Source organism: Rhineura floridana, chromosome 4 (genome assembly GCF_030035675.1).
Source record: "Rhineura floridana isolate rRhiFlo1 chromosome 4, rRhiFlo1.hap2, whole genome shotgun sequence".
NCBI lineage: Eukaryota > Metazoa > Chordata > Lepidosauria > Squamata > Rhineuridae > Rhineura > Rhineura floridana.
In genome coordinates, this window is record NC_084483.1 from 201,309,433 (window position 1) to 201,323,442 (window position 14,010).

General features: G+C 41.6%; 1 protein-coding gene across 3 annotated transcripts in view; it reads right to left on the bottom strand.

Annotated features, from left to right (window-relative positions):
* The window catches only part of XPO1 (exportin 1), a 43,340-nt gene that overhangs the window by 19,142 nt on the left and 10,188 nt on the right, over positions 1-14,010 (bottom strand). For all 3 annotated transcript variants that reach the window (XM_061625790.1, XM_061625792.1, XM_061625791.1), the window contains one exon: positions 11,985-12,057. In XM_061625790.1, coding sequence (XP_061481774.1) covers positions 11,985-12,057 — 73 coding nt within the window. The remainder of the gene's footprint in view (positions 1-11,984; positions 12,058-14,010) is intronic.

Below are 14,010 nucleotides of genomic sequence, written 5' to 3' on the forward strand. Positions count from 1 at the left end.
CTCAGGACTCTCACAGGCCATGCCCCCTCTCCCTCATTGCCCCTACTCTATGCCCTCTTCAAATACTTTTGCTTGACTGGACTGTGCTTTTGAACTGTGCTAATGCCTCTTGCTTGCCAGGATGGAGAGATAGGCGTGTAAAAATCTCTAACTTTGATGTGGCTGGAACTAGAACATGGTCTCCTGTACGAAGGTAAGTATCACATCAAATGCTCTGTCTAATTTTGCCTCCAGACTTGCCTAGTACTGGCATGAGGCCCCAGGAAGATTGCTCATGAAGAATTGTGCCCTTGAGTTGAAATAGTTTCCCCACACCTGTTCGAGGGCACACTAGAGTATATAATATGCTTTAGCACAGAAGGCCACAAGCCCCTGCTGCCTGTGCCAATTGTGATACTTGTGTTGCAAGCCAACCTCACAATTTAGAGTATTTATTCAAAGGTTCTCTTTCTACTTCACTCTAATCTATTTGTTCATCATCCGACTTTGTGTCTTGGGTTCTTTTGCTTCCCCATATTCCTCCTTGCCCCTGTTTTCTCCTCCCCTCTTATGCACGCATACCTCCTCTCTCTTTCCCCATCAGCAACTGTGCTGATTCATCAACGCTAGAGCAATCCAAAAATTGAGCACTTGGTCCATTGCTCCTTGACAAACCTCCCAGAGATCCAACTCAGCCTCAACACTTCAGAAAACCACAAATGCTAACAACACACTGAGACTTATTTCTCAGTATGCAGGACAAACGCATCAGAGCTGGTTAGCTGACTGCTTCCTCTTTCACTCTCACAGGGAGATGTGCCTGGTGCTCAGTTCCCATAGCATGGTTTTTGCAAAGGGAAGTCCCACCTCACTAAGCTTATGAAGTTCTATGAGAGTGTCAATAAAAATTTTGATTGGAGTAATTTTGTAGACTATCATTCTGTTCGCGTGCAATGCTAAGTCAAGCCATGGCTTAGGGTGAACAAGCAAATGTGTGGGAAAAATCACAGACACTGTGCTCCTCTCCCTAGTCCTGCTGCACTACTCAAGGCTGAGCCATGGTTTGACTTAGTGTTGTGCCTGAACCTGGGCTCGTCCCCCCCCAGACAAACACAAGCTCAGGTTCAGTTGTAATGCTAAACCAAATGATGGCGTAGCCTTGGGTAGCACAGCAACAGGCCTTGGGGGAAAGTGCAGCAGTCGCAATCAGCACTCCAGGAACCCATGTTTTCTTATTCACATGAATTCATAATTTGGTGTAGGCTTATGTGAGAACAGGGTTGTTATATGTACTTGGACTTTTAAAAACTTTTTGATCAAGTGACTGACAAAAGGTGCCTGCATAAACTCAGCAGTCATGGGTTAAGAGAACTGATCATCCTATGGATTAATAATTGATTAAAGAACAGGAATAGAAATAAATGGATAATTATCTCAAGAGAGGTAAGGAAGGAATGATGGCTCTCAAAGATCTGTATTGGGATTGATGCCTTTTAACTTGTTCATATGTTGTGTGGAGTAAATTTGTGGATAACACCAAATTATTTAGAATGTTGAAAATCTAAAAAACCTTCCAAAAGCTGACTGAAAAGGCAACAAAACGGCAAATGCAGTTCAGGTGTTAAATAAGTGTACAGTGATGCATACTGGAAGAAATCTCCTAGTTGCACATACATAGTGATGGGGTCAAAACTGGCAATGACTAACCAAGAAAACGTTCCTTGGGTCATGGTGGATGGCACAATGAAAATGCTGAGCCAGCATGCAGTAGCTGTGAAAAAGATGAATTTTATGCTAGGGATGATTAGGAAAGGGACTAAGGAAAAAACTGCCAATATTCTAACACTGGGAATACTGGCCTAGTTCACACCAACACTAAGCCATGGTTTATTAAAGTATGGAAACAGCAGCACTAATCCAGGCTCCCTCTTTTCTTGGAGCAAAGGAAGGTCCTCATGTTATTAGGGCCTGGACTAGCCTATCAACTCCTTATTTTTAAGAATAAATATTCTCTTTAAAGGGATAAACCAACTACCAATGAACTATCTGGTGATGGGGCATGCCTCAGATATCCTCAGTTAGCAGCAAACCACAAGAGTTCATGACTCCCTTTTGTATACAAAAGAAGACTGGGCAAGCAGCAAGCAACCAAGACATACAGCTGGGAGAATGAGGGTACCACCATGCTACAAACCAGTATTTGCTTAACACCAATTTAACCAGTATGGTTTCCGACAAAGAATTCTAGGATTTTATTTCAAAAACTGTACCCAGGCAAAGATGGTTCCATGGAGTCTTGAGGCCAGCTAGCAATGTACTATACCATATCACAATGACATATATATAATTGAACTCTTGAATGTAGTGCAGTTGATTCTTCTAAAATGCCTTGTCTATTAGGAACATGTTCCACAGCCCCCCTTTCCTTTTGAGCTTAACAAACTTCTCAGTTTTGTATTTTTTTAACCTGTTCCTCAGGCACTATTTGTTTTTATTTAAAATAAATGATTGTAGTAGTAGTAACAACAACATTCTTTCCTGGTGATTTAAAATTCAACTACCTTAGCATTCTGTGAAGTAAAGGACTGCAAACACAATACAAATATTACAGTTTAACTTATCTTACTTCACCCTAACCTCTGTATAGAGTTCTCCCCATTCAGGCTAACTGATCCCATACCCTCACCCCACTCAAAATTAAGACCACCTCTGCTGGATCAAACCAATGGTTCATCTAGTTTCTGCTTCTGCTGTTGAAGGAGGAAGATGGGGAGTGGGGGCAGAGGCAAGTCCCAATTCAGATAGCAACAAGCTTTGATGAGCATACTATTGTCTGTAGAAGCCCCGATCATTCCAGTGCAGAAGCAAGTACAGGGTAAGAGATCTGTATCACCACTTTGCACCATTTCCCACCATCTGCTATCGTAACTGTTACCTGCTACAGCAAGTCTGCATTCAAACACATGTCCATAACCATGAGAACTAGAAACTGGCTTTTTAAAGAATGAAAGCATGCTTGCAGAATCCTGTGTTAATTCTGCCATATTCCACATAAACATCACCACAAGCACCATCCACAGCAACTACCAGTCCTGTTTATAGGTAGGTTGCACTAGTAAGGCATTAGTGATTTCAAATATGAAAGCTGGAGTTCAGCTGCCATTAGAATAGTTACTGTAAGTAGTTGCTGCCTTGTGATTACACATGTTACTAGAGCACTGCAGAAGGAAAACTCCTAGAGAAAGGATCTTGTGAGCTATTTAAGAGAAGGGCATCAGAGTTATTGCCTTAAGGAAGATTTATCAACATGCTTATTTATACACTTGTAGTTTTTAAAATGTTGTGCCTTCATACACTTATCATAAAAGAAGGCTGTGTATTTTGTATTACAAATGTAAAATAAAACTGAGTTATACAACCTACAGAGCTGTTAGCTCCCAAACTGTATTCTGCTATTAATTAAGAGGCTCCTGTGAAACTTAAGGTATGCACAAAAGTGGATGCCTGCTGTGTAAAGAATGACTCACGTTCTAACCATGCCTCCTTCCATTGAGAGTGGGTAATTCTGTCTCTATGTCATATATGAATGTGACTGAATGATTCAATCACTCCTGATGCAGACATGCATCAAAATTCCTGCCCTTAGGGGGTGGCATGCTCAGAACACTGATTTTATACAGAACACCAGCGGGTTGGTTTTTCCTCTCACAGACTCCCAATAAACTTGTGAGTTTTCTTCCACTTTTAATTCAAGAAGAAAAGGGTACCTCAGCTTATCTTACACAATGCACTCTTACTGGTCTGTCCTGCCTGCCCCAAACTATGTTCAGACACCCCGCCCCCAATTTCTTTGTTGCAGCTAATTTTGTCCTTCCATTCACAGAAGACTGTGATCCAGTGGGAGGCTTCTGTCAACAGAAGAGTGGCAGGAACACAATTTTCATCAGTTCTTCCTTTCCTCTGTAGCCCCTTCAGTCTGCTCCAGAGAGTCAGGGGACCATCTGGAATAGTGTGGACGGTAGCACAGGGGTTGCAGAATGAATCAGTGAAAATTGCTCCTTTTTATTCATGGAAGTCTCTGCTGGATCAAAGAGCCTTCTGTGAATGAATTCCTTCAATGGACACAATGCTTTAAAACAAACACACACACACACACACACACACACGCACGCACGCACGCACGTACGTAAATGACATCGGGTTTTATCAATGTAGCAACAACAGATTCCCCTGCCCCATCCATTTCCCTCTCTCCATTATTTTTATGCCTCCTAATTTTTCCAGATGTTGGCCACACAGTCTTTCAGCCTCTTGTTGCAGTTTTAAGGGCAAACAGTAGCCTTGGAATGATGGGTTCTGCATTTAGTATCAAGTTTGACAGCTGAGTGACACAAATGTAGAGATGTCAATACACATAAGCTCTGATCATAACCTGGATGGGTTACCAGCAGCAGCAAAGGGCCTGCCCTGCCTTGCAAGTTGAATTGAATACCATAGATAAGAAATCAAAACACATTGTGCATGATTGTCCCCCTCTCCTTATTACCCTCACAACAATCCTGTCAGGTATATTAGGCTGCGAGTTGGCAACATGACCATGTGGGGATTTGGATCCTGACACTCAACCACTACACTGGCTCTTAGAAGTACAACCTCCCCAACTCATACTGGAGAGTGAACATAGTAAAAATTGGATACATAGTAAAATTGGATACACCAGCCCATGAGGAAGTCTCATAAGGAGTAATTGGAAAGTTCACTGCCATGCAACACACAGTAGGATCCTACCCATCCCAAACATCTGTGGTGATGTGACATCATAATATTCACTACCTGACCAATTTCTAAGCGTGCGCACACCCCTCCATCGCCTTGTGTAAACCAAGTATGACTTGAGAAATGTATCTCCTTCCCAACAGACCATCTTAGAAGATCAGCAGAGGGGGCCCTCTGCTGTAGTTCTGCCCACCTGAGAAGTTCAGCAGAGGGGAGACACAGGACACTGCATTCCATGTGGCAGCCCCTAAGTAGTAGAATTCCCTCCCTACAGAGGTGCATCTTTTACCTTCACTATACAGCTGCTGGTGAATGTTTAAGACTCACCTCTTTACCCTGGTGTTTGACACGTGAGAAATGTATTTTCAGGACCTAACCTATTCTTGTGACTGTAATTTGTTTGAACTGATTTAAATACTGAAATTTAAATTGTTGTAAACTGGCCTGGGACCTGCTGGTGAAGGGCTGGTATTAAATTTTGCCATCATCTAGACTGCCCTGACTCCTCCATCTCATCCAGCCATTGTTCTCCTCCTCAGAAAACACACTTTCTGCAAAGCATTTCTTGCATCAGAATAGCTTCATCTTCAAACTGACAGATAATAGTTCAAGCAAACTCTTGTTTATTCTTCACCTCTCACCATCTTCAATCATTTTGTTCTTACTTTATCCCTTTCTAGGCTTATCTCAGTGCCAGTGTAATGACTGTGCTTGAACTCTTAAGTGCATATTAGCTCTTAAGTTTTTCAACCACCATAGGTTATTCAATTTAGAATTCTACCCTTGTCCTCTATGAATTATATCATCACTGCAGCCCTTGCATGCAAATAAAGGTATGAACTAATGCCAGATGCCTAAAATGTCCCAAAACCTGTACTCTGACATGGTTGTCTAGAACATTTCTGCAATTATGCTGCCTCCTAGTCTAATAGCTAATTGAACCAAGAGGTTTTTCTGAGAACTTCATCCCAGTCCATTCTAATTGTAGTCTCATCCACAAAGGAGCTGCTGGAGTATGCATGCACACTTCGTTAGTGTGCTGAAGATACAGGGTTGTATCCAATGAAGTTGTCCCATTCACGTAAGGAGTTCCGCTTGCATAACAGAACTTCCCTCTCCTCCACCCTCAAATCCTCTCAGGGGGGTTGGTTGGGGGAACTCCCAGAACAGATCTGGGATGGTGCAGGGGAGGAGAGGGTGGGGAAGCCTTTGTGCAAATAGGACAACTTTGTTTGATACACCCCACACTAATTATCCTGCTTCCATCTACTAATGCCGCCCTGGGCTCCTACTGGGAGGAAGGGCGGGATATAAATCTAATAATAAATAAAAATAAAATAAATACTAATATCACCAAGTGCCAGTAGGTCAAAGTGCTTGTTTTATTTATTTAGAAAGACTTATAAACAGCTTAATCTCAGAGCTCTCCAAAAGGAGTAGTTAGTAAATTCAGTGATAACACAGGTAATATCCATAAAACTATTAAAATAAATATTAAAACACATACAATTAGTACAACTTTTACAAATAATATAAATTATGCAGCTAAGTACATTCAGGAGCATTTATGCAACAGATACGCTAAACATCAGATACCGTTTGGACTTGAATGGGCTATAATCTACCTCACAACTACATTGTTAACTATTAATTATATTTAATGGTTCATAAAACCAAAGACAATGTGTGGAGGCAAAGGACATAGAAATCCTATATTGCAAATGCATATGGCTTATCTTTGGGACAAAAGCAGAAGAGTACTGCTAATGGACAAGTTACTTTCTTCTCTGCTGCTATTCCATCTTCTCCTCCTCCCGGTGGAGGCTGGTCCATTAGCTAGCTCCCACCTGCCTGCCTTTCCACTTCCAGCCAATTGAGGGGGTGGCAGTGCCTGTCACCTTCCCTTGTAGACCTCAGCAGGGAAGAGGATGGGGATGCTAGAATGAGTTGGCTCTGCCTACTGTTTGGGGTCCCTGCCTTCCGCCCTCCCAGTCCCAATGGGGACCAGCTATCACTCCCTCCTCCCATGAGTGCACGAGAGAACAGCCAACCACTTGACAGGTCCAAAAAGTGCACAGCCCCTTTATAATTATTTATTTATTTATTATTTATTTATTATTAATTAAGCTTATAGCAATAAGCAATAGCTCTCTGGGTGGTGAACAAAGTACAGTAAAATCATAATACAATACCACAGGACATAAAAACAATCAAAAATCAATTACAACAATTTGTATAAATTTAAGTTAAACTAAATTAAAATGCTTCGGTGAAAAGAAAGGTTTTCACTTGGCGCCGAAAAGAAAACAGCGTCGGCGCCAAGTGCACCTCCACGGGGAGACTGTTCCACAATTCGGGGACCACCACCGAGAAGGCCCTAGATCTTGTCACCACCCTCCGGGCCTCCCTATGAGTCGGGGCCCGGAGGAGGGCCTTCGTTGTGGAACGTAGTGTACGGGCCGGTTCATATCGGGAGAGGTGTTCCAACAGGTATCGTGGCCCTGCGCCATATAAGGCTTTATAGGTTAATACCAACACTTTGAATCTAGCCCGGAAGCTTATTGGAAGCCAGTGCAAGCGAGCCAGAACAGGTGTTATGTGCTCGGACTGCTTGGTCCTTGTTAGCAGTCTGGCTGCTGCATTTTGCACTAGCTGTAGCTTCCGAACAGTCTTCAAAGGTAGCCCTACGTAGAGCGCATTGCAGTAGTCTAAGCATGAGGTTACTAGAGCATGTACCACTGATGTAAGGTCCTCTTTACTCAAATAGGGGCGTAGCTGGGCTACCAACCGAAGTTGGTAGAACGCATTCCTTGCCACCGAGGCTACTTGAGCCTCAAGTGAGAGGGAAGAGTCAAAAAGGACTCCCAGACTACGAACCCGCTCCTTTGGGGGGAGTGTAACCCCATCCAGGACAGGGTATATATCCACCATCCGATCAGAGAAACCATCCACCAACAGCATCTCAGACTTGTCTGGATTGAGCTTCAGCTTGTTAACCCATGGCCAGGCATCGGTGGGTGCCAGACCAAGATTATGCCTTAGATCAGGGGTGGGTGGGAACCTCAGGTCCAAATGTGCCCTCCCCCCAGCCTCTGTTTGGTCCTCAGGACTCTAGCCAAGTCATCCCCGCTCCCCAAGCCACACTCCCTCCCTGGCTTACTCTGTCTTCGAACACATTTGCTTTGCTGGGATGTGCCTTCAAACTGTGAAAATTGTTTTAAATTGTTTTTAAAAGATGTGTTTTTAAATCTGTATATTTGTTTTTAATGTTTTTAGTTATTGTAAACAGCCCAGAGAGCTTCGGCTATAGGGAGGTATATAAATACAATAAATAAATAATATAAACAGTCTGCATCTATGATCGTCAAGATGCTCAGTACTTTTTTAAAAAATGCAGCATTGCATCTTCTCCACTAGAAAAAACACTAAAGCCATCTTTTAGCATGTCAATGTACTCCTGGCTATCGATAAGTGTTCTAAACTAAGTTATGATCAGACTCACTATTAGAAGATGACATTTAAGCAGGGCTGTGGAGTTGGAGTCGTGGAGACGGAAGCAATTTTGTGTGGAGATGGAAGAAATGTACCAACTCCGGCTTCAAAATAAAATTAATAATTTAATTTTGTTGTTTTAATGTATTTTAAGGTCTTTTAATGATGTCTTAAAGTGTTTTTAGCATCTCTGTTTGCTGCCCTGGGCTCCTGTTGGGAGGAAGGGCGGGATATAAATCAAATAAATAAATAAATAAATAAAATAATATACATTTGCCATTTATGAAGGAGTTGGACAGCAGAAAAATAGAGGAGTCGGATTGACGTACTGACTCCACAGCCCTGCATTTAAGACGTATGTTCGGGTCCTACCAAGCTCCTTCTATTCATCTGACCCAGTCATTTATCTTGGCCCACCTTTCAAATTGTCTTGTACCACCAAACAGCCTCTTGTGCACCCTATGATTCACATTTACATAAATGGAACCACAGATTGGATATAGCTCCCCAGTGCCATAACTTCCATCCCCATATGATACTGAACATAGTATGAGCGGAATTCGCCTTCCTCATTCCTCCAGCCTCATGAACTCTGCACCCTGCAAATATCTTCTGGATTCTTCCCAAGAACTCTCCAGAGTAGGTTTGGGGTCATGTAGGACCACTATATGGGGGAGAAAGGGTAACTCCCATTGGGCATATGGAAGTCCATTCCTCTCACAGATGTGCACCACTGGATGTGTTAGGGGAAAAACGCCTTTAATTTGTTCTGAATCCAAGTGATTTGTCTTAAAACAAACACATCTTTACTTCAATTATGCAAGAACTGAAGCTCAGCTAATCTCAACTGGTTAAACCAAAAGGGGGAAATTTTTTGTCACTTTAGCATCTTGGATACAGAGAGCTAGCAATAATGAAAGCATGAAGGAGTGCTAAAAATGCGGAATTTGAGCAGAAGCCATTGTACAACCGTAGTTTTGTATAACTGTAGTTGCAATGAATTGACAAAATAGGCCATTTTTTGTTTCAACAGTAAGGAGATTAATCAGGCTGCCTTTAATAGTAAGACATGCATGATTATTTTTATTTGTTCAACTTATTAGTTACTTGCGATATAAAAAGCACATTAAAATTTTGTTAATATAAAGCACAACATAAAATCAGGAAAAAAACCACATTACAATAAAAGCCATACAATAACCATGGAACAGATGCAAATCATCATCATCTGTATTGTATCATCGATACAAAACCATCAGTTGAGTAGTAGAACAGATAGTGCTAGGCTTGGTCCTGGATTCAGAAGCTGTCCCAACGATGGAGTCACTAGGTAGCTTTATGGTAAGTAACTGTTTAAGACTATTCTTATTCATAAAATGGGAGTATTAGTGATCTCTTTCATACAGACTAATTTGATGATAACAATTACAGCACATTTTCAATGTGAAAGAACTATGGCAGAATCCAATTCGTGCCTTTGCACTCATGAAAGAGCTTTTGATCCAGTGGAATCAATATGGAAGAGGCTGTGAAGCAAATACTTGCAGATTACCCATTCCTCCTGCAGCCATAGCATCCTGCAAAAATCAGTTCCAGAGAGTAGGGGAGCCTAATAAGCGAGGCCCCATCCATCAGCCAAGGCAGCAGCAGCAACAGGAAGTAGCATTCTTCTTCTCCATGGCAGAAATAAACACCAACTGATAGGGCTGCAGAACTGAAGGAAAGCACACTCTTTCCCCTGCAACAAGCCAGGGTATGCAGGGTCATTGGGAGGGAGTACTCCCTATGTCCCAGGAAGAACATCAAGGCAAGGGAAAGGCCACATGGCTCCATCCACTGGCCAAAGGAGCCACAGTTGTAGGAGTTTGTTCCCCCCCGCCCACTCATTGCCTGCCAGAAACAGCTTTCTCCTCCACCTACTAGTTGCCCTGGGACTGAAAACACAAGGGGAAACAACACTCTGTCCCAATACAATGGTCAAAGTTAGAGCCACAGACTCCTATTCAAGTAAAGACACCAGCAAGGAAAGAGTTGTCTGACCCAAACTATCTATAAATGCTTGTAGCTCACCACTTTGTTCTGGCCTTGAAGAACTGATCACCCTCCTCAGCCTTTTCCATCCACTCCCCTTGCCTTGCTTGTGTTTCTTGTTTTTTTCAGTTTGTAAGCCTTATTAAAGGGTTATTAGCCTCTGCTTTTTGAAAAAGATGTGAGCAAGTTTGAGAGACAGTAACTGTACAAGATGCAGGATAAAAATATAGAAAATAAAGGATAGGTGCCACATGGCTCTGATCACTAGCTTTTAAAGAGAAAAATGCACTGCTTAGATTGCTTAGCCTCAGTTTCACTCCAATCAGCTTTAGAAAAAAATCAAGTTCACATATAAATTTAATAAATAAATAAATAAATTCATCTACCTTTGAAAGACTTTTAAAACATACTTATCATTTACTGGTAAAAAGCTATGCTGAAGTAAAGTTTACAGTAGGGCACTCCAGTTTTCAGCAACAACCTGTTTGAACCCTACTCTAAACACTGAATTTTCCGCTCTGTTTAGCGTACAGCTGAAGCTCAGCTATTATGTATCATGACATCACATAAATCGATATCCACCCAGACAGCTCCTGCACCAGCTTGCCAGAACCAGTATCATACTTGAACACTAACACTTCTGCCAGCCTCAGCTTCAATTAAAGTAAGCAACCAGATCAAGTGCCAAAAAAGTTGACACTATGCAAGATTGCTAACTATCCTTAGTACTAGACAAGCACTTCTTGGAAGGCAAAAGAAATCAAGTCTCATTAAGCACTACCTCCCATTCTACTACCTGCCAATACAGATACTCTTGTTCAGTATCTTAGAATCACTCTACAAATATCAACTGTTTATCAGCACTGTCACAGCAGAGCACCTCCCCATCCCATACAAGACAGTTTAATTCATTGCAACTCTTCAGCAGTTCTATCCTTCCTTGTATCTGAAGGGGGAATTACTGGGACACACTGGCCTAACAAAATGTGTTACATCTCACAGCAGGTACGCATGGCTCAGAAGCAGCCCTTAGCTTAGTTCTCCTAAGTGTTGGCAAAACACACAATTTCTTTTAAAATCAAGTTTTTGTTTTTCTACATCAACACATTTTTCAAGCATCATATCTTAGTATCACCATTGTAAATCCTGTCAGTATTAAACAGCTGTCTAAATGCAGTCTGCTCTGGTAAAAACAATGCTGTTTTTTCACAACAGCAGGCACAGGATGAGGGAGAAATCAACCAGTTATGCATTATAATTCACTGGTCAAATACAGCTGTTTTAGTGTGAATATGGAGCTTACATATGAAATCACCAACTAAGGAGGTGGGGGGAGGAGAGAGATTGCTAGATAACTGTAGTTAATTTAGATAGCATCAGGACACTCATTTGAAGTCGCCCTGGGCTCCTACTAGGAGGAAGGGTAATAAATAATAAATAAATAAATACAAGTCTGATCAGTGACTATGTTTGGAAGTAGAACGTGTTAAAATTAGGGTCTCATATAATCTGTTTCATTCATTCCAAGATACCAAAAAATCTAGACAAGTTCATCATCACACCCCAATACTATTCCAACACCTGATCCATCAGATACTGAAGTAGCTACAAAGACAACTGCCCCAGTGCAGTATCGAAGAACAGTGTGGTAGCACAAGTGAGTCTAAACAACTTTATGAAAAGATCACTGAAGAACAAATCTCTACCTTCACATTGGTTTCTTGGAAGGATCTTCCATCTTGTTTTTATCACGTTTTCCAAGATCTGCAGGCCATAATACTGAAAATTGGAGAAGTGAAATATGTGAGTATGCTGGATGGTATAACAACAGCTTTCAGGATTCTCATTCAAGCTGACATCATTCACACTTAACATCTAAGATTAAGTCTGTTAAAAACAAGTCTATTCACCCATTTATTGAGCTTTTCCCATGCATTTTCCTTATTTTTACCCTTTTCTATTCTAACGTCCTGCTGTTTGATCATGATCACACCAGAAGGGGAAACAAAAAAATTGTTTTGGAAAGCCAAATGGATTATCTGTGGAGGGGGGGATAGCAGCCACATAAGAATGCATAGCCTAAATGGCTGCTCACAAGTTCAAGCATACAACCTAGTTTAGCAACTTGGATGATCATGGGTTTCCTGGCATTTCAGCTGTTAAGATCAGGGCTTAACATTATATTTACTAACACTTTCTGAAGGATGTATTCCCTGCACTTCACTGGTGTGTTACTTAAGGAACAGCAAGACAACTCATAGGGGTTTTTTTAAAGATACAGTAGCCTCTCCCCTATAGTAGCTATTTTATCTACTGTTTAACTTTTTTGCTCAGTCAAAAGTTTACCATTTCCATAGACACTTTTGAAGTTGTTTTACCTTTCAAACAAGCTTCCAGAAGGCATGGTTTAAAGAAATACATTCGTAGGAAATGAGGAACTCTTCAACCCATTTTATTCCTTTTATCTCAATGTAATTATGTCCAATGTGGCCTCTATGATTGAGTTGTATCAAACCAAGGACATAATCAAAAGCAACGAGGCAGAGAGGAGGAAAAGGGGTCAAAGAGATGCATTTCCTTTAATCAGAAATTGGTAGTGAGAAGACAGGAGGCAATACCTGAAAGGCAAATCTACATTTCAGTGATGATGGCTGGTCAAGGTTTGGCTGAGAATAAAAGTTCTTCAAGACTGTTAGTGTCTATGAAAAGTAGGGCAATTAGAATTTCAGCCAAAGGGATCATGTAGGCCTTATTTAAAATAAAACAGCACAATGCAGACTGTCCCAAACTACATTGTACTCTCCAACATTTTGATAGTAGTTTTAATTTTAACTTCCTACTTTTTTCCAAAGGATTACCATTTGATGTACTTTGGAACTCCACAGTAGTCTTCACAAAAGGAGTAAATTCAGGACAATATATGTGATGTTTCTAGGCTAGTTAATTATCTCCCATTTTAGAAGCTGATGAAACATTTCACTCTGAAGTTGCAATCCAAGAAAGTTGTATGCGAAAGGTGGGAAAGAACATCTGCAACTGAATCTTTGCTTGTGTTTCTTCAGCAGGTCCCACTGTTGAAGCGAAGAGCTACATTTATACAAAACTGAACAGCAGGCTGCCTGCTCAGCAGTGCAAGCGGGTGCCAGAGAAGCAGCAAGCAAAGCTCTGGCAATGTTTAAGGTTTCTTCTCTCCTTCCCACCCCCCAATGCACACAACTTCTTTGTATTGTGGCCTAAATCTCAAGTGAACATTTCTGCTGAACAGTGATGGCATTCATGAAGCAACACTGAATAGGCTCCTAAGCTGTTCACCAGTCAGCACAGTGTGTGCACCACATCTGCACAATAGGGTGCCCATAGCAAGATTTCACCTGTAATAACTCCCTCTAATATTACGCGTGAAATACAAGTCAGCACAAATGCCCCCTTGGTTTGTGCTTGTTCCATCTCTCTGGGACTAATCTTGTTTCAAGCATCAATCTGTGTTACTGAAGAGATTGCCTACCAGGCAAGGTGATGACAGATCTAGAGGTTTCAGGACCAATGAATGAGTTTCAGAGACAAAGTGCCACAAGTAGGCATGTCTACTATAGGGCCAGAAATGGCATTACCACAGTTCAGAACTACCACCTCATTCCCATTCTGCAGCAAGTCCTAGAGACAGGAAATGGCAGGTATGCATTCCTCCATTCTGACTGGTACAGAAGGATATTTGGTGCAAGAGAGGAGATG